At 57.8% G+C, this 18,879-nt stretch overlaps 7 protein-coding genes across 11 annotated transcripts; 5 read left to right on the forward strand and 2 right to left on the reverse strand.

Annotated features, from left to right (window-relative positions):
- Positions 1-20: 20 nt before the first annotated feature.
- Positions 21-734, reverse strand: IUM83_15974 (Cell 12A endoglucanase; the record flags this gene model as incomplete). Its single annotated transcript, XM_067940821.1, has 1 exon — positions 21-734. One exon carries the CDS (start codon positions 732-734, stop codon positions 21-23), a length of 714 nt encoding a protein of 237 aa, XP_067781979.1.
- Positions 735-2,667: 1,933 nt separating this feature from the next.
- Positions 2,668-3,393, forward strand: IUM83_15975 (Cell 12A endoglucanase; the record flags this gene model as incomplete). Its single annotated transcript, XM_067940822.1, has 1 exon — positions 2,668-3,393. One exon carries the CDS (start codon positions 2,668-2,670, stop codon positions 3,391-3,393), a length of 726 nt encoding a protein of 241 aa, XP_067781980.1.
- Positions 3,394-5,380: 1,987 nt separating this feature from the next.
- Positions 5,381-6,857, forward strand: IUM83_15976 (uncharacterized protein; the record flags this gene model as incomplete). The annotated part of the gene is made up of 2 exons (XM_067940823.1): positions 5,381-6,304; positions 6,408-6,857. 2 exons carry the CDS (start codon positions 5,381-5,383, stop codon positions 6,855-6,857), a joined length of 1,374 nt encoding a protein of 457 aa, XP_067781981.1.
- Positions 6,858-7,398: 541 nt separating this feature from the next.
- On the forward strand, positions 7,399-9,904 carry IUM83_15977 (heat shock protein 70; the record flags this gene model as incomplete). The annotated part of the gene is made up of 2 exons (XM_067940824.1): positions 7,399-7,505; positions 7,594-9,904. 2 exons carry the CDS (start codon positions 7,399-7,401, stop codon positions 9,902-9,904), a joined length of 2,418 nt encoding a protein of 805 aa, XP_067781982.1.
- A 314-nt stretch (positions 9,905-10,218) lies between these two features.
- IUM83_15978 (Small nuclear ribonucleoprotein Sm D2) lies at positions 10,219-10,679 on the forward strand (the record flags this gene model as incomplete). Of its 2 annotated transcripts, none has more annotated exons than XM_067940826.1 (2): positions 10,219-10,226; positions 10,355-10,679. In XM_067940826.1, the coding sequence occupies 2 exons, from the start codon at positions 10,219-10,221 to the stop codon at positions 10,677-10,679; spliced, it is 333 nt and encodes a 110-aa protein (XP_067781978.1). The 2 variants fall into 2 exon arrangements, with proteins under 2 accessions (XP_067781978.1, XP_067781977.1); XM_067940825.1 differs by having other exon boundaries at positions 10,358-10,679.
- A 2,028-nt stretch (positions 10,680-12,707) lies between these two features.
- On the reverse strand, positions 12,708-16,358 carry IUM83_15979 (CMGC/MAPK protein kinase; the record flags this gene model as incomplete). 4 transcript variants are annotated; one of them, XM_067940830.1, is made up of 3 exons in its annotated part: positions 12,708-12,907; positions 13,565-14,484; positions 14,857-16,358. In XM_067940830.1, the coding sequence occupies 3 exons, from the start codon at positions 16,356-16,358 to the stop codon at positions 12,708-12,710; spliced, it is 2,622 nt and encodes an 873-aa protein (XP_067782005.1). The 4 variants fall into 4 exon arrangements, with proteins under 4 accessions (XP_067782005.1, XP_067782004.1, XP_067782006.1 ...); XM_067940829.1 differs by having other exon boundaries at positions 12,708-13,069; XM_067940828.1 differs by having other exon boundaries at positions 12,708-13,069; positions 13,565-16,358.
- Positions 16,359-16,863: 505 nt separating this feature from the next.
- Positions 16,864-17,571, forward strand: IUM83_15980 (p21-activated protein kinase-interacting protein; the record flags this gene model as incomplete). The annotated part of the gene is made up of 3 exons (XM_067940831.1): positions 16,864-17,244; positions 17,363-17,432; positions 17,501-17,571. The coding sequence occupies 3 exons, from the start codon at positions 16,864-16,866 to the stop codon at positions 17,569-17,571; spliced, it is 522 nt and encodes a 173-aa protein (XP_067781887.1).
- Positions 17,572-18,879: the final 1,308 nt, after the last annotated feature.

Consider the following 18,879-nt stretch of genomic DNA (forward strand, 5'->3'; position numbering starts at 1 on the left):
CAGGTGGCAGTGTAGTCGACTTAGTTGACGGCAGCGGAATACGACGAGACGGTCATCTTGGCGTTCGAGCCCGTGAACGGTTCCGTGCCAGCCTCGAGCGTGGTCACGTACTGGCTGGAAGGGAAAGCCTGGTTGTTCACCAAGTACGTGAAGAACTCGAGAAGGTCGGCTGAGAAGTTGGTGATGGTCTTGGTTGCGACGAACGAGTAGACGGTGGTGCTGCCGTTCGGGCCCTTGTACAGCTTGAAGCTGTTGCTACCGACGGTGACGGTGGCAATGGCCTTGCCCGTGCTGGAGATTGGGCCGGCGCCGCCGTATGCGGCGAGCCAGATCATGATCTCGTACTCGTTGCTGCCGCTGGCAGTCGAGCTCGTGAACAGATCGTAGGCGACGTCGGCGACAAGGGTGCCCGAATACGAATACGAGTACTTCATGGTTGTCGGGATCGACTTGATGTTCTTGATCTGCTTCTTGGAGAAGACCAGCGCGGCGTTCGAGTACGACTTGACCTCGGTCGCTGCGCCGGCCCAACTGTATGAGGTGTGCCAGGCGACGGTGGAGCCGCTCACTTTGTCGACGCCAGTGCACTGGCTGCCGGAGGTGGCGGCATTCATGTTCCAGAGGTTGTTGTAGATGATGTACTTGCCGGCCTTGGACAGTCGCCACTGGCTGCAGAAGTCAGCGGCGGACACGGACAGCAAGGTGGCGATGACAACCAAGAGGAAGCCCTTCATGTTTTGGTGTTCGGGTTTGGCGGAGAAGCTTGTTGAGCACGAGGAAGATTGTCGAATGAGGAGGAGCCCGTGGTCTGTCGCCGAACACTAGCGCGAGGGCACCGGCGTATTGGACCAGATCGTCGCTGGACCGCGGTCCTGATCGCGGCATGATTCCTCTGTTCGGCGTGGATCCTGCCGAGGTCTATGCCCTTGGCATCGTGCACACCTGACACCCTGGTCCTTTACGGTGACATACGTCTACACGCAGCTGTTTTCGCGAGTCAAATGTGTCGAGGCAGACGCACATCCATTTCGTCGCTCGACTTGATGGATCTCTGGACAAGCGTAATTGCACTCTATGGAGACCACACCCAGCCGGCACCCAGCCTGCACGCGCGCATGTTGGCGCAGCTCGTGCTCTCGTTGCGTCCATGCTGCCTCCAGCACCTGGATTGTCACGGCAGGGCTGACTGATTTCGTTTCGAGTCGAGAAAGAGGTCACGCTGCTTCAAGTCTGCGTGCTGCAGCGAAGCTCGCTCGCTAAACAGGACGCTTTCCTTGTCGAGTGGTTGGTTTTTCCGGTCGAACGGTTGCCAAAGTGCCATCCAAAGCGTATCACCCCGACAAATGCTGCCCCATGAATCTCCCGATGAAATGGGCCAAGATGAAGTGCAAACTCTGCGCTGGGCGCCCGAGCTCAAGGTTGTTTGCGTCCGACAGTAGGCTGCGTCACGTGATCCCAGCTTACACCTGTTCGCCACATCCTGTTGTTGCAGGGGAAGTAATGTACGTAACTCGCTCCATCCTTGACGTCTTGACGTCGAGATGTTCAAGTTCCTCGCCCCCATGCATGTCCGCACAAGACCTCGAAATTCAAGACACTCGTGGGTAATAGAACGCGAGCAAGTACAACTTGTTCAGATCCCCGTGCAGGATGCACCAGGATCGACTCCAGCATTTCATGGGAATGTGCGTAGCGGCTGTCATCTAGGATAAGACTGCTGGGGCGACGGCGCACATGCAGGCATACATGTACTACGTACCTGAGGTAACATTGCACGCGTGGATTTCATACCTCTCCGCCGAGTCGCATCGCATCTCCGAAACTCGATGTTACATGTAAGGTTACACACCACAGAACAGCAAGTAGAGCAGTTTGTCACGAACTCAACTTGCTGTGTTGGTGTGCGTGGGCAGCGAGGCAATGGACTCCTTGATCGTTGCAGTGTCGAGAACCGCGGCCTCCCGTCGCGGTTTGTACTGTAGTCCTCGATATAGGGACTCAACGAGCCGCAAATGTTGCCACCACCGTCGGATGACAGCGGTGATCGTTCCCGTCGCCGAGCAGAGACTGCTCTTCTTCCCGGTTACCTACCCCAGTGGGGTCCCCACGACATGACATTGGGCTAAAGCACGGTGTGGAGCCGCGAGGCAGGAGCAGCGCCTTGATTTGACTGTCACGTTGCCTCAAAGCTCTGAGTTTTTTTCTTCAAAGGAATCAACCGACGTTATCCCTTCTCTTCCCCCGACTCGGGAGTCCCGAGTGGGATGGGTGACGAGATGGAGCGCAATGGGCTTGCTTTGCTCGCGACAGCTGGATGTTGCAGTCCGCCATGTGCGTGTCAACACACTACAGTACGTGTACATGGTACATGTTCACGGCACATGTATTAACATGTGCACACTCTGATTGAGCACGTCCTGCAATCGACGACCGCCGTGGCGCGCGAAGGGAAAGTTTGTGTTCTTGTCTGCTCTAGAACGGCTGGACAACCCAGGCGGCGCCGTGGCATCTCGTGATCACCGCGATGGGGAGCCTCGCTTTCGCGGCTTGGACCGCTTAGCTGCCCAGAAGGCAGCGAGGTAAAGTACTGTGTGCTCGTTATCCCTCACTTTGCAATTTGCCTCGACGCACTCAATCCTGTCTCCAACCACTCCCACGCTTCCGACCATGAAGGGGTTCTTCGCCGGTGCCATCGCTGCTGCAACCCTCGCGGTTGCCTCCGCCGGGGAATACTGCGGCCAATGGGACTGGGCCAAGAGTACCAACTACATCGTCTACAACAACCTGTGGAACAAGAACGCCGCTGCGTCGGGCAGCCAGTGCACTGGCGTCGACAAGATCAGCGGCTCAACCATCGGCTGGCACACCTCGTACACCTGGACGGGAGGCGCCGCCACGGAGGTCAAGTCGTATTCGAACGCTGCGCTGATCTTCACCCCGAAGCAGCTGAGCAGCATTTCGACCATCCCTACCAAAATGAAGTACTCGTACTCTCACTCCTCGGGCACGTTCGTCGCCGACGTCGCCTACGATCTGTTCACGAGCTCGACTGCCAGCGGCAGCAACGAGTACGAGATCATGATCTGGCTCGCCGCATACGGCGGCGCCGGCCCAATCTCCAGCACGGGCAAGGCCATTGCCACCGTCACCATTGGCAGCAACAGCTTCAAGCTGTACAAGGGCCCGAACGGCAGCACCACCGTCTTCTCGTTCGTCGCGACCAAGACCATCACCAACTTCTCAGCCGACCTGCAGAAGTTCCTGAGCTACCTTATCAACAGCCAGGGTCTGCCTTCCAGCCAGTACCTCATCACGCTCGAGGCCGGCACGGAGCCTTTCGTTGGCACGAACGCCAAGATGACCGTGTCCTCGTTCTCGGCTGCGGTCAACTAAACAGGCTGCGCCACTCGATCGCGGAAGCAGCGATATCTTGCCGAGTCCTGCACTCGCATATTAGTAAGTGTAGTGAGTATGTCAATGTCAACTGCGTGCCTTCAAATCGTCTTTGTTCCGGCTATTGTACCGGCCAATAAAGTTTGTACCGCAGAGAGGGGTCATTTTACACATGGAAGATGGTGACTTTCCAAATACGATAGTTAGATATAAGGGTAATTTTCGCCCGTAGATTTCGATTTTGGCTCAGATTTGACGAATTCGGCGTCGTTATCGAGATATAGCCGCTAGAAAACACACTCTCAGCTGGCCAAAAGTTTGGGGAAAGGGCTGCAGTAGGGTTAGCCTATCATCGGTCAAAATACGAGCACACCATTAGCTCAATCCGTGAATCATACCTGGATCCATGGGACAGGCAATCACGTTGACGTCGAAGGCCGTGTTTGATTATTTTAACAGATCAGGACAAATTCAAATCCCAGTATCATATCTCACAGGTTATTTGGTTAATTTCGTAGTTCCCCATCCTGTACCCATGTATCGAACATAACTTCTTACAGTGTTAACGGCACCTATCGATAACAAGACTCCGAAGCAAAGTCTTGGCAGGCTAGAAGCTCTCCTGGTGCCAATACTCGCCCAACTTCAGCCTACGTGCGCTTATTACGAAGCTGAAACGCTGTAGTTTCATGGTGCGTTGCTGTTTCTTTTAGACTTGGTTTCTAGCCTCAATTATGGTACCATTTTGTTGGTGATGCATTGAAGGCTGGATTTGCTGGCAATATTGTCCGGGAACTATACATCGTTAGACAAACGTGTTTGCGATGAAATGTAGTATGCTAGAACGACAAGGACCGTGGGGTCATTTTGTGGGCGGTAGTGGTTTTGGTCGACAAATATTGATAAAGTTATGACCCAGAAACCGCTCATGTTACAAATCCCGGTACAAACTTTATTGGCCGGTACAATAAACTTGCGAATCCTGGGTGGTTTGGCATCCCCCAACCCCCATCACCGAATCGACGAATGCGTATGACTGGCAGAAATCGATAGATAAACACTGGTTATTGACGAATCAAAGTGCACAACCGCCGTTGAAGTCTAGAAGTTGAAGTGAACGATGGAGGAAGCGGTAACGCGACAGCATGCGCACCCAAATATCGTCTACCATTGCCTATTCGCGTACTACAAGCTCGGTTACTCAAGACGCCACCTGGGGCACAACTTCAACAAGCCTGAGCGTACCGTGAGCAACTGGATCGAGATCTACGAGCAACATCGAGTCTTCCAACGCTCTAGAACTCCCTCGGAAAAGACGTTCTCGGCGGAGCAGCGTGCACAGTAGAGATTCTGCATCGTGCGACTGCGTCCTCCGAACGTTGGGCACTCCCAGCATTTGACAGCAATCGGCTAGCATCTCCATCTGTAGCCTGCAGTTGCGATTCTTCCGGGGTGACGTGCGGCGCGGAGGGGGCTTCAGCAGCGACGTCCAGACTTTAGCAGTTAGCTGCTACGACGGGAAATGGCAGAGCATGCTCGGTCGATAGCAATCTTGGTGCAGCTGTCGAAGGAGTTGAGACGCCTGACGCTGAGTCTCCGGATTGCAGAACGAGAGGCGGGTATGGGACTTCGGTGGGCACTAGCTGCTGTGCGCGTGCACGCACAGTGTACGGTGATGCTCTCTCATTGCTGCGCGGACGAGTTGAGCGATCTGGTACTGGCAGCATTTTCCTCTGCGTGCGGTCTTCTGAATGCGGAATGCTTCTTCAGATCAGGTTTATCCACTCCTCACACTTCATATTTTATTCCTTTGTGGGGGTTCGTTGATTTCCGCTCCGTCGATTCAACAAATCGACCACGATGGAACGCACAATAACATACCTCGTTCCTCCTTCTTCTGTACATGAAGTTGCCTTTTCAGGAGTGATGGTCTCAACTGCAACCGCCCAATCACCACCACCTCATCGTCTATCTCTGATCAGGAAACATGAAGTGCGGACGTCAACTTGCGCCAACGTTCGTGCCCTCCTCGCTACTAGCACGCACATCGAAGATAAAGCAACTGCAATCTCGTGCATCGGTGAAGGACGAGCGAGACTTCCGGGTGGCGTTCCAAGACGTCGAGGACCCTGTTGAGGAAGGTAACCACCACGACACTAGTGGATCGTACGGCGATGAGCTGATGGCGGCGTTCAAGCGCAAAACACAGGAGCTCTGCGACGAGACGCGGGAGCAATACGAGCAGAGGCTCGAGCGACAGGAAGCCCAGCACGAACGGCAGGTGCACAGCCTGCAGCGCCAACTTCGAGAGGTGGTGGGCTCGTGCGTGTCGCTCGCCGAGCACGAGCAGATTCTGGCCTCGACAGCGGAGGAGCAGCAGCGCCACCTCGAGGAGATCCGACGACGCCATCATTCCGAGATGCGCGTGCTCGAGCAGCGGTGCGACCAGAAGTGGCAGACCAAGGTGGCCGCCTTCAAGAAGCAGGGCGAGCAGGAGAAGTCTCGACTGATGCAACGGATCGAGCAATTGGAGCTGCAAAAGAGTGAGGCCGCGGCCGAGGCCAGGCAGTGTGAGCTGTCAGAGTTGCGGTGGGGCGAGAAGCTTGTGGCCGCTGGACACGAGAAGGCAGCTATGGAGCAGCGGGTCGAAGGTGCGAAGAATCGACTCGAGGAGGCTTGCCGGATCATCGTCGCGCTGAAGACCCGCCTGCACCACCACAAGCGGCTGGCACGCGATTTGGAGTCGCATCGAGACAAGAACGTCGCCACTCGCGACGAGGTGATGCAGAGCAAGCTAGCGTATGCCGAGCTGAAGGGCGACATGGACACTCGGGTGGCATGTCTGGAGAAGGAGCTGGACCACGCAATGCGCGACATCGCCGATGAGAAGACCAATGCTGCTGCTCTACAGGTAAGACATGTACAAATCGTACAAATCGCTAGCAATGAACTGTACGCTTAGCGGTGGTGACAGCGATCAGAGGCCGCACGACTAACGCTCATTTGCTACCCAGAGCGAAATCGCCGGACTGCGTGACCAGCTCCAGCAGCAGCAATGCGCTGCTGCAGAGCTGGCTGCCAAGGTGGCATTGAGCTCGGAGCACCACGCGGCCGAGCGCCAGCAGCTCCAGAAGCAGATCGAGATGCTGCAGAGGGCGCTGCAGCAGGAGAAGCAGGCAGCCCAGGAGGCCGCGGCGCGGGTGGACAAGATGCACCAGCGAGCCACCGAGGCGCAGCTTCAACACCAGACGGCGGCCCAGGAGCTGCGTACGCGACTGGAGCTGCAACAGGCGACGGAGGCCTCGCTCAAGCGGCAGGACCAGCGGCTCAGGCAGCGCGTGGAGCAGCTCAAAATCGCGGTCGAGAGGCTGCTCGCCCAGAACAAGCAGCTCGGCGAAAAGGCCCGCGATCGCGACGCGTCCACGGAGGCCTGGGCCCGCAAGCTCTTCCAGGGCAGCCGCTGATCAAGCGATGGCTTGTCTTGTGCACGGCAACTAAAGCCGAGCCAGCAGCGGTGATTGGGGGCACGAAACGGCAGCCCCTTGCCATTCGAGAACCTTCTCGAGCGCGCGGCACACGTGGCGTCGGGCGCTGCGGCGGCGGCCAGCACCGCTGAGCGTCTCACACGGCCGCGACGACAAACAGCGCAGGCCGCCTGGTTGCAGCGCGCTCGCCTCCGTCACGCACGGCGTGCGTCCAGCCCGCAGCAGAGACGGGAGCAAATGTAGGCCGCTCCGGCGGAATTGAATGGCTACGAAGCCAACCGCCTGAGCCGGCGGATCGAGTCTCGCAGTTCAGTTTGCGGATAATTCGGCGTTGAATTGAGAACGTGTGCGAAGCGATCCCGCGGGATATGCGTTGTGCGTGGAAGGTTCCCGCTTAGGTGCGTTCCAGATCGCCTGGTCGTTGCGCTTTCCCCCCAAGCCGAGCGCGAGCCACTTTCTATTCGGCGGCCCCGCGGCAGAAGCAAGCTCTCTCCTGCACCCCTCGACCCCCTCCTGCATCATGTCAGTCATTGGCGTGGACTTTGGCAACGTGGACTGCGTCATCGGCCAGGCCAAGCGCGGCGGCATCGACATCATCCTCAATGAGAACTCCAACAGAAAGAACCCGTACGTCAGCGCGCAGTAGTAGCTCATGACGGAGGTGAAGGGGCCGCTGACCCTTGTCGCGTCTTGTGTGTGTCTCTCTCTACTGCAGCAACATGGTGTGCGTGCAGGGCAAGCAGCGCTTCATCGGCGAGGCGGCCATCAGCATGGCGCGCATGCACTACAAGAACACGGCCACGGACATCAAGCGCCTCATCGGCCGCAAGTTCAAGCACCCGGAGGTGCAGCAGGAGATCGCGCAGCTCGCCTACAAGTGCGTGGAGCTGGCCAGCGGCGACGTGGGCATCGTGCTCAACTACAACGACGAGCCCGTGACCTTCTCGTGCGAGCAGGTGGTGGCCATGATCCTCAACAAGATGCAGAACATCGCGGCCGCCGCCAACGAGGGCGTGAACCCCGCCTACTGCGTGCTCTCGTGCCCCGGCTTCTACACGGACGTGCAGCGCCGCGCCCTGCTCAACGCCACCAAGATCGCCGGCCTCAACTGCCTGCGCCTCATCAACGAGCACACGGCCATCGCCCTCGCCTACGGCATCTACAAGTCGGCCCGCAACCTCTTCCACGAGTCGGAGCCGCAGTATGTCATGTTCATCGACCTGGGCCACGCCAGCTACACGGTCTCCGTCGTGGCCTTCGTGCAGGGCCGCCTCACGGTCAAGTCGGCCGCCTTTGACCGTTTCCTCGGTGGTCGCGACTTCGACATGGTCATCGCCAAGGACGCCGCCGCCAAGTTCGCCGAGAAGTACAAGACGAACCCGCTCGAGAACCCCAAGTCGCGCATCAAGCTGCTCTCGGCCTGCGAGAAGGCCAAGAAGAACCTCAGCCCCTACGGCGTCACCGCCACGCACCTCAACATTGAGTGCCTGGCCGACGACCGCGACTACAACTCGCAGGTGACGCTTGAGGAGTTCGAGGAGCTCATTGCCCCTCTCCTGACGCGTCTGGACGGCCCCATTGAGCGCGCGCTCGCGGACGCTGGCGTGGAGAAGTCGCAGCTGGCCAACGTTGAGATTGTTGGCGGTGGCACTCGTGTGACCAGCGTGAAGCGTCACCTCGCCGAGGTGCTGGGCCTGGACAAGGAGCAGCAGAACTACGGCCTGAGCACGACGCTGAACGCCGACGAGTCGGTTGCCCGCGGTTGCGCCCTGAACTGCGCCATCCTGTCGCCCATGTTCAAGGTGAAGGAGTTCAGCGTCACTGACCGCGTCCACCTGCCCGTGCGTGTGTCGTGGGACGGTAGCGCGTCGACGGCTACGGACGCCGCTGACGACGACGAGGACGTGAACATGGAGACCCCTGCTTCGGAGGACAGCTCGCTGGTGATTCTCAACCGCAAGGACGAGTACCCCAAGACCAAGCGCATCACTTTCCGTCGCGACAAGCCGTTCTCGATCGACGCTGTGTACGACGAGTCCGCTAAGACTTACCTGCCGCCTGACTACGTGATGGACATCGGCAAGTTCACGATCTCGGGCATTCCTGCCCAGGAGGCTGGTGCGGAGATCCCCAAGATTCGCGTGAACGTGCAGCAGGACATGAACGGCCTGTTCTCGATTGCTTCGTCGCAGCTGATGCAGGAGATTAAGGAGGAGGTGAAGCCCGCCGAGGGCGAGGAGAAGAAGGAGGGCGAGGAGAAGGAGGACAAGCCCACTGAGCCCAAGAAGAAGCGCTTCCGCAAGATCGAGCTGACCGTGCAGGCGCAGGTTGGTGGTCTGTCGACCGCTGACGTGTCCACGGCCACCGAGCAGGAGTTGAAGATGGCCCAGCAGGACCGCGTGATCGAGGAGACGTTCAACAAGCGTAACGAGCTGGAGAGCTTCGTGTACGAGATGCGCAACCAGATCACGGACAAGCTGGCTGGCTTCATCACGAGCGAGGAGAAGAGCAACCTCGAGGCTAAGCTGATGGAGACGGAGGACTGGCTGTACACGGACGAGGGCTTCGACAGCACCAAGTCGGTGTACCAACAGAAGCTGGACGACATGCGCAAGCTCTCTTCGCCCGTGGAATTCCGCCTGACGGAGAGCACGGAGCGTGGCGTGGCCCAGGCTGAGCTGACGACTGTGCTGGAGGAGTACAAGCGCATGGTGAACTCGGGCGACGACGCGTACTCGCACTGGACGGAGGAAGAGAAGACCAAGCTGCGCCAGACGTGCGTGGACGCCGAGACGTGGCTGTTCGACGGCCTGACGAAGCAGGCGGAGCTGGGCGCGACGGACGCCCCCGTGGTCACGTCGGCTGCCATCCGCAGCAAGATCGTGGCCGTGCGCGCCGTGGCCCTGCCGATCACGACGAAGCCCAAGCCGCTGCCGAAGGTGGAGACGCCCGCCTCCGAGCCGGCCGAGGCCGAGGCCGCCCCTGCCGACGAGAAGGACGAGGCTGAGAAGATGGACCTGGACTAAGTGCGTCCGACCACTTACGGAGCGAGGGCATTTTGCATATGACGGTGCTGCTCGCGGCCCGTGCGCTCGAAGTAGACGCGCACGCAGGCCAGCTCGTAGGCAGGCAGCACGCGTAGTGATCCGGTAGAACCATCCATACAGAAACAATCTTTTTCGTTGACCTGACAAGTGTCGCTAACGCCAGGAAACTGGTCTAACCCCAATATCAAAACCTTAATCTGGAAGGTCTTTATATCGAGGTAATGTGTACTAAGTACGATCCGAAAAGCTCCAGCCATCCAAAGCGGCTCGAGTTACAAACCAGCACGGGCATCATGGCGAGGTACGTCGTCTGCGCGGGCACCTCCTGTCAGTATTGGGCATCTACCGGAGTGGACATGGCGCCGGCTCGATGTCCCATCGTCTGAGCTGTCTAACCGTGGTCTTGTTGCTGCCAACCGCGCGCCGCAGCAGCGGAGAGGGCGAGTTCAAGCGCGTGCAGGAGGACGAGGAGGAGTTCCAGAAGGGCCCGCTCTCGGTGCTCATGCACAGCGTCAAGAACAACTCGCAGGTGCTCATCAACGTGCGCAACAACCACAAGCTGCTGGCGCGCGTCAAGGCCTTCGACCGCCACTGCAACATGGTGCTGGAGAACGTCAAGGAGATGTGGACCGAGGTGCCCAAGTCGGGCAAGGGCAAGAAGGCGGCCAAGCCCGTCAACAAGGACCGCTTCGTCAGCAAGATGTTCCTGCGCGGGGACTCGGTCATCATCGTGCTACGGAACCCGCACGCCTAGGGACCCCCAGCCTTTTATTGCGGTGGAATAGACGGCGGCCAGCCTCTTTTCGGTGTGTTATGCTCGCAGGTGGCGCCATCTCTGCCCCCTTCTGCCCTCTACCAAGGCTGGCGATGTAGTTGCTGCTGCTGTCATTCTTGTTTGTTATTACAGGGCGATGGACGAGTCACTGCTGCTGGAGCTGCCGTCCGAGTTGCTGGAGCATCGCGTGTGTCAGTATCTAGACGTGGCGAGCGTCACCCAGTTGAGTCTAGTATGTCGTCGTCTACAGTGTGATGTTTCAAGTTGTGCCGAGCTATGGGAGCTGCTGGTGGTCCGCCACTTCGGCTACGTCAACAAGCCGTCGCTGATACTTCAGCGAGTTAGAAGCGGCAGTGGCGATACTTTGAAGGCCGACAAGGCGGCCATTGGTTGGAAGACGGTGTTTGTTGCGGTTTGGCGGGATTTCTTGTCTCTCTCCTCGGCGTCGCTACGAGAAAGCGATGTGCTGCAAGTCTACCACGATAGGAAGTACCAAATGCTGCTTCAACCCCAAGAAAGACAGATCCGACAGGAAATCGTGCTCATGCAGGGGCTGCGGCGAATCCCGACGAGCGCGAAACTTATCCAGCTTTATGCACAAGTGATTCGACAGGCTCACCTCGTGCCACGAGTGAATGCTGCCAGTACCGCGAAAGCGCTGCGCAGGTTGGCGTTGTAGCAGATGGAGCAAGGTGATTCAAGGCCTTGTTTGTAGAAAAGAATGTAAGTCAAAAGTTCTTCAGTCGAGTTGACCAACGACCCGTTAAGAGCCATGCCACGAGAACGCTCTCCTCTCGGCGTGCCCTGGAGCCCGATCGTCATGTATTAAGATACCCTGGCTGGGCGCGTAACCTCAATCTGGACTCAGTATGCATGACCTTCTTCTTAAACGCTGTTCTCTCCCCCAAATCAAACCACTATACGCTGGATGGGGATGTTCTCCTGTAGCTCCTCGACGGACTTGCCCGTAACGAGGGCGGTGCCCGTAACGAGGTCGACAGGTTGGTCGGCACAAGCCCTCGTTCCACCTGACGCACACTGCACTCACGAATGCAACTGCGGCTGCAGCCTTGTCGAGATTGGCAAGCGGAACGCAATCTTGACAGGCAGCTCGCCTCTAAGAAATGTTTCCAGGTCGGCAACAGGAGGCAACGCTTCTGGTAACACTTGCTCCTCGTTGAAAGCTTTCTTTCGTGCGAATATCCACCCTTCGTCGAAAACAGGCATTACAGGCTTTGCGACTGCCGTTGTGACTGTTTTCAATGGCCTTGACGAGCACATGAGCTGCCATGCGCGTCAGCAGCTCCATTTTAGCAGGACACTTCCCGCCTTTGGTTCTCTCAGTACAGGACCTTGTGAATTGAGCCAGTCACCAGCGTCCTCTTGCTTGGCAAGATAAAGCCGAAGTTTGCGATTGGGACACGTGATGTTGGGATTCTCCTTTTCATGGTGCACTAACCTCTGTTCATCGACCTCGACATCAAACGGTTCAACAACCGAGAAACAAGCACGAGAGCGAAAGTGCAACTGATGGTCGACAATTAAATGAAAAGGAATTTGAGAGCACTGATGCGACCTCGCATGGTGCACAACATGCACCATGTTGCAGGAGGAATGTCGCGGACTAATCAAACCCGCTTATGCCGGCTTCAACGTTTGAAAGGAAAGCGCACCAAGTACCAGGTATGTAAAGGGAAGGTCAACTACACACAGCGTCAAACCCGGCGCACAAGCATTCAGTTCAGTTTATTCAGTTCCAACTTCCACTTGGGCTTCTCATCGCCCTCGTCGAGCATGCGCTCGTTTGCTGTTTTAGCACATCGTCTTACAAGCCCGAACGTCGGATTCCAACTCGTGCATATACGGAGGCGCGCGTGGTGAAACAACCCGCAGCTCGCGCTTGTTCCGTGCAGTAGTGGCCAAGGAATCCCAGATTCCAGGGATGACACAAGAACAATGCTCTTGATGTGGCCACGGCGGCAGGTTTCACCTCTTGGACTTGGGAGCTCACACCAACGACGATGGTGTAAGAAGTGACTTGGGTTGCTGCAGCACCTGCTTCTTCGGGGAAGTCGACAGGTCGATCTCTCGATCGGACCCTTGTGCGTCTGCGATGTCAGCCTCACCGTCGCTGCCACTACTGCTAGTGCTTGTGCTGTTCGGTGCGTCGTGGTCGGTTGCACCACTCTCGTCGACCGTGGCGGCAGCTTCTGCTACTGATACATTGTGAATGGGGGTGCTGCCAATGTCGTCAAGAGACGCCTCTACTTCTTCCGCCGCCGTCTCGGTTGTGTGGGCAGGCGTCTGCATGATCTCAATCGCAACTTCTGCTTGGGCACTTCGTTCGTGCTCAGGCGCTGATGCTGGTACTTGCTCCAGCGGCTCAACCGACATAGTCGGCATAGATCGAATGAGAGCAGGCCCTGTGGTAGGTGCATTCACTGGTACCGACGGGGATGCGATCTCCGGGGTCAGTGGGGAGGCTACATCATCTACAGGTGTTTCGGAAGGCCGGGCTTCATGAATAGAAACCGAATTCGGGGGCAGCAATACAATTGGCGATGGCCGAGCTTGGACTTGGTGCTGCTGAGCATTAAGAGGCTCTGTAGCAACGTCTTGTACCGAGGGTACCAGGGTGACGGGCGCTGCTAGCGAAACTGGCGCCGGCGGAACAGCCACCGAGGCAGCTACAGCAGACGCAGCAACTGGTAGAGCCGAGACTGAAACACTAGTTCTGTCGGAAACTGGTGCCGAGGAGGAATCAGCCCTAGAGAGTCCACGCGCTCGACTAGAGGCATTATTCAACGCACCAGAAGCGGCAGATACCACCGGGTCAGGGATGCGCGCATCCGGGTGGAACGCACACACGTCCTCAAAGATGAGTTCTTGCAGTTTTTGCTTTGTCAGGTCTGAATTTTCAAACGCAAAGTCGAACGGCGTAGGGCATGTCTTCTCCAATGATCGATCACGCACCAGGCTCAGGTAAGGGTGCTCCAGCGCTTCCGAGATTGTGATACGCTTACGGGGATCGAATACCAGCATCTTCTCCAGCAGATCGAGGCACTGCGGCGTAGCGCGCGGATACACCGAAGAGAGAGGAACCTTCGGCTTCTTCGGTTGACGCAAAATGAACCGCTTCGCCTTGGGGTTGGTGATGAAATCCAGCGAGTCCTCTGACGGCGATCCCACAACGTCCATAATAATCTTTAACTGGTGTAAATAGTCATGACCAGGGAACAGTGGGCGCCGTCCGAGCATTTCTGCCAGAATGCACCCAATAGCCCACACATCCATCTGCTTATCGTATTTGGACGAGAGCAGCAGCTCTGGGGCACGATACCATCGCGTAACAACATATTCCGTTAGGCCCGAGTCCATACCCTGGATACCGCGAGCGAGACCGAAATCGCATAGCTTCAGATCGCAGTCCGAATTCACCAAAATATTGGATGGCTTCAAGTCGCGGTGCAGCACCTCAGCAGAGTGTACGTAATTGATAGCCACCAGCATCTGATACAGGAAGTACTGGACGTGATCATCGCTAATAGACTGGTTCGAGTGAATCACACGGTGGAGATCAGTCTCCATCAGGTCTGTCACGATGTACACGTCGTTGAACTCTTGTAGCGTAGGGGGTCGCAGCAAATCCAGCAAATTGACCAAGTTCGGATGATTCAAGTGGCGCATCAGTCGAATCTCACGTAGAATGCGCTTTGCATCAATGAGATCGTTAAAGGCGTTCGGGATGTTCTTGATGGCGAGAGCTTGTCCCGTCTCCGTGTCGCTAGCAGCAATCACACACCCGTAGGCACCTTGCCCCACAGCCTTGATCATCTGATAGCGCTTCGGGACATCGAAGTTCGTGTTGCCCACTCGGAATTGGTGATTGTCTCGCTTTGTATCACGGAACGAGCATCCACGAGCCAACGCGACGCGATGGCTCATAGACTGGACCACTGATCCAGACGGACGAACCTGCGGCGTTGGAGCGTTGGGGTCCAGACTAGGCGATACTTCGTCAATTCCATTTCGTGACGCGCTGGCAAGATTGGAACGAGACATGGCAGCGAATGAAGCCATAGAGGCTTCGAAACTAATGCTGAGCTGCACGCGGCCACACGTAAACTTGGTCTCGTTTGCTGACAGCAGCGTGTACCATTGAGGCACAGCGCCACGGGCAATGTCCGAGTGGATAACACTTTCCCGAACCGTGCGTGACGTACTTGCCAACGCCAGGAAAGGAGCAAGGTTGACTTTCGCAACGCCAACTACACGCTCGGAAGCCTCGCCTGTGCCGTCACTGTCCACAACTTCCCACGCTTCGATCAGGATAAAGCACGGCTTGCCTCGAGACGACCCAGCGAATGTAATTTCGTGCTTCGAGTTCCACTTGGGGTTCCGTGCTTCATCGGGGTCGCACGTGCGCGTCCTCGCCACACAGTTCGAGGAAGACGTCGGTGCGTACACATTGGTCTTGCCGTCCGTCACCAAGCGCATTCCCAGGAATACTCGTCGGTTGGACGACCGCTTCTCGTCGTCTGCTTCCGACTCGTCCGTCTGCTCTTCATCGTCGATGAAGCCCTGGTCGGAGATCTGCTCGCCGCGGAACACAACGACGTGCAGCCGCCCCGGCGGGTTGTCGTGCACCGTGTTGCCGACGACCGCAGCCATAGGCAGCGACAAGCTGGACGTGGCGCTGCAGCCAAACACGGCCGAGGCCGCGATGGGGTCCGCCGAGATGGTGAGGCTCTTGACGCGGCCGTCGGGCGCGAACTCGATCGTGTGCTGCCACTGCTGCGTGAACTTGCGGCCGTTGTCCCTGTTCTTCATGGTCTCGCGGCCGGCCACGACGGCCGTGCAGCCCTCCTTGGCCTGGGCGATGTCCGTGACGAAGAAGGCCGTGATCTCCACCGTCTCGTACAGGATGGAGAAGAAGTGCAGCACGCCGTCGAGGCCGTGGTACTCGCCCCAGAAGGGCACGGTGGGCGCGTAGTTGGACGTGAGCACCACGTCGCGCGAGAGCTTGGGGAAGAACTGCGGGGACGACGAGTGCGAGATGAGCAGCTGGCGGAAGGCCAGGTAGAAGCCGCGCAGGTCCACCTGCGTGGGGGACGCCTGCATCTGCAGCGCCTCCATGCCCTCCACGGACACGCGGCTGTGCGCGCCGTGGCGCACGCCCTCCTCGATGGCGGCCTGCATCATCTCGACCCACATGTCCTTCTCCAGCTCCGTGGCGCAGCACAGGTGGAAGTGCTTGTGGCCCTGCGTCTCCAGCAGGAAGCCGTGCGCCTTGCCGTAGTTCTCGGGCCGCACCTTGCTGATGATCATGCGCCCGCGCAGGTTGCGCGCGCTGCGGGCCTCCTCCTTCGAGTTGTAGTACGTGAGCGTGGCGCCGTCCAGGATCAGGTAGCGCTCCTCCCAGCGCGGCAGCCAGTCGCCCTTCTTGCGCACGTAGCCCTCCCAGTGCACCTCGTGCGTCACGGCGGCGGGCGTGGAGGCCGCGGACGAGTCCAGCAGCAGGTCGTCCAGGTTCGTGTGGCCGCTGCTGCCGTTCGAGAGCGCGCCCAGCAGCAGGTCGCGGCCCTGCGCAGGCAGCTCCGCCGCGGGCACCGGCGCTGGCGCCGACGTGGGCGCCGAAGCGGACGCGGGCGGCTCCATCGCTGCTGCGGAGTGATTGTCGTCCGGAGGTAGGGCTTCCTCTCGTGCGCTTGACTGACGGACTGAATCGCGGCGCTTTCTTTCCCCGCCCGGTGCTATAAATAGATCACAACGGCACAATCGCGAAAGGCGCCGTCTTTGTGGCACGCGAAGCTTGCGCTCGTTATGACCATCGCTGACGGGAGCAGTAGGCTGGGCGGCCAAGAGGGAAACAGAAACGACCAAGACCAGGATGCGCGGCGGATGCCGGACCCGTGTGCGGAGCGAAAAACCTGCAGCGTCCTACTTGCACTGCGATGGATCCCATAGCCAGCAGATGCGCTGCCATGTAGACAGCGCGGCGCGGCATAGTACTCCCCCGGTTTGGCCGTGCAACGGCTGCGTCGCTCGACTGCAGCTGCGCTGCAATGCGAGGCCTAATTTTAGCCGGCCTACTGCTTTGGGACGTTGAAGTGGTCTGTTACGAAAAAAGGAAACTATGCAAGTTGCCTTTTAGCTGCTGGCCATGGACGTGGACGCGCTGCTGGAGCTGGAGCTGCCGGACGCGGAGGTCGAGGGCGACGGCACCTTCGAGGCGCTGGTGGACGCCAACCGCCGCTGGCTGGGCCGCTACGCGCGGCTGCACCCGAGCTTCGGCGTGGAGCCGGCGCTGCTGGCGCGCAACAGCCTCTGGATGAACGCCTTCTTCCAGAAGAGCCGCATGACCACGAGCGCCGCGTCCCCGCAGGCCAGGACTCTCATCAAGAAGCATCGCGACACGGTCGCGGAGCGGCTGCGCTCGGCGCCGCTGCCGCACTCGGAGTCGCCCTTCTCCACGTGCGTCGTGGACCCCATGGCCGCGCTCATGTTCGCCTCCTCCATCGACCGCTGTCCGCACGACAATCTGGTATGTGCAGCACGAAGTAACTAACTAACTAGTTAGCTAGCTAGCTGGTAGCCGAGACCTCTGTATCTTTATCAAGCGGTGGAGATAACCACAGTCTGGGCTCGTCTGTCTTTGGCAGGAGGATCTGCTGGCCGAGGCCTGGGAGCTCATGCAGTGCGCATCGATCCGAGCGCACGCACTGCGGTCAGGTGCGTTTGGGTCTCTTGTGGGTATTTCAATTGGACGGTGTCAGGCTGACAGCAGTGTATTTCACCAGGGTTCGCCGGCTGCATTTTCAGGATGCTAACACAGTTCACGGAGACCCAGAAGCGTGTACGGCATCAGTAAAAAACATCATATGCAGATCGATGTACGACTGACTTGCAACGGTGTCTGGTGTTGCCGTGTTGTTGGCGCTGTCGTTATTGGTGTCGCTACAGGTTCCGTGTTTACGGCTTCTGGTACTGCTCGCTGGAGAAGACAGTGTTGCGGTGGCGAATGCATGCAAAATCGCTGCCCAGGGGCAATTCTGGCAGCCCAACATGTTCGTGTTTTCGTTGCAGAAGCGGCACCAGAACAACTCGACGTTGTGCGAGCTCGCCGCGAGGTTGCTGGAGTGTTTCTCGGTGGAAATGCCGATCCCGTCGCCGATCGTGTTGGATCAATCGTATGATGAAGACAGGGAGGCGTTTGCTCGTCTTTCAGGAGAAACTAGCCCGCTACGGATTTCCACAGCTCAGCTATCGCCATTTCGGGCTTCGGGTGATAACATTGCGCTTCCTTACTTGACTGGAGGCCACAGGAGCCAAAGCCCACATCGACCGTTGTTCTCGCCAACAACGACGATATCCAAGCTGTACCAGGAAGCCCCTTCTCCGTATTGCCCCACGATGAAGCTACCGCTGACGCGTCCTCCGACTTCTCCAGTCGAACAGACCCAACGAGCGAAGATTTTCAGCATGCCAAAACTTGCCGCTGTTGAAGGCCCGCGACAGTACCGATGCAATACACCTAACGCCCCTCCATCTCGTCTTGAGAGAAGTTTCGAAGTGGAGGCCTATAGAACTCTTGACCCTCTTTTTGGGTCACCACCTACAAGCCCGAGTGGCCCCAGCCCCAGCAAGCGGGTTATTGTTTCCGAAAAATATTCGTGGAATCCTGAGTGCATTAACTCGGTTAGCGGGTTTGAGTGGTGGTGGCGGTCGCTACCACAGAACCACGCCAGTCTTGAGCCAACTCAAAAACTGAAAATGGTAACGAAAGCTGCCGTGCGCTTACACTCAAAAGGAGAACTGCAGCGGGCTATCGAACTATATCTGCTGGCTTTGTCATCGGAGGCTAACGACGAGGTGAAATTCAGACTGAGAATCAATCTTGCCTGTGCATATGAAGCCGCTGAAGATTTGTTTTCGAGCATCGATGAATTTCGTTGCGCGTTGGAGCTCAACCCGAATGATTCTTACGCAATGTATAAGCTCGGATGCGTGCTTACTTCAACCGGTGAATTCGATGAAGCACGGATGCACTTTGAATCGATTCAGGACCAATACCCTCAAGCTGCAGACGGCTTGAGAAATCTTGAAAATGCAGTCGAGGCTCATAGACTAGAAGAAGAGGTCAGAATGGCTGCAATTGCCACAGCTAAACTACGTCGCT

The sequence above is a fragment of the Phytophthora cinnamomi genome, assembly GCF_018691715.1.
Source record: "Phytophthora cinnamomi strain GKB4 chromosome Unknown Contig112, whole genome shotgun sequence".
In the NCBI taxonomy this organism is placed as follows: Eukaryota; Oomycota; class Peronosporomycetes; order Peronosporales; family Peronosporaceae; genus Phytophthora; species Phytophthora cinnamomi.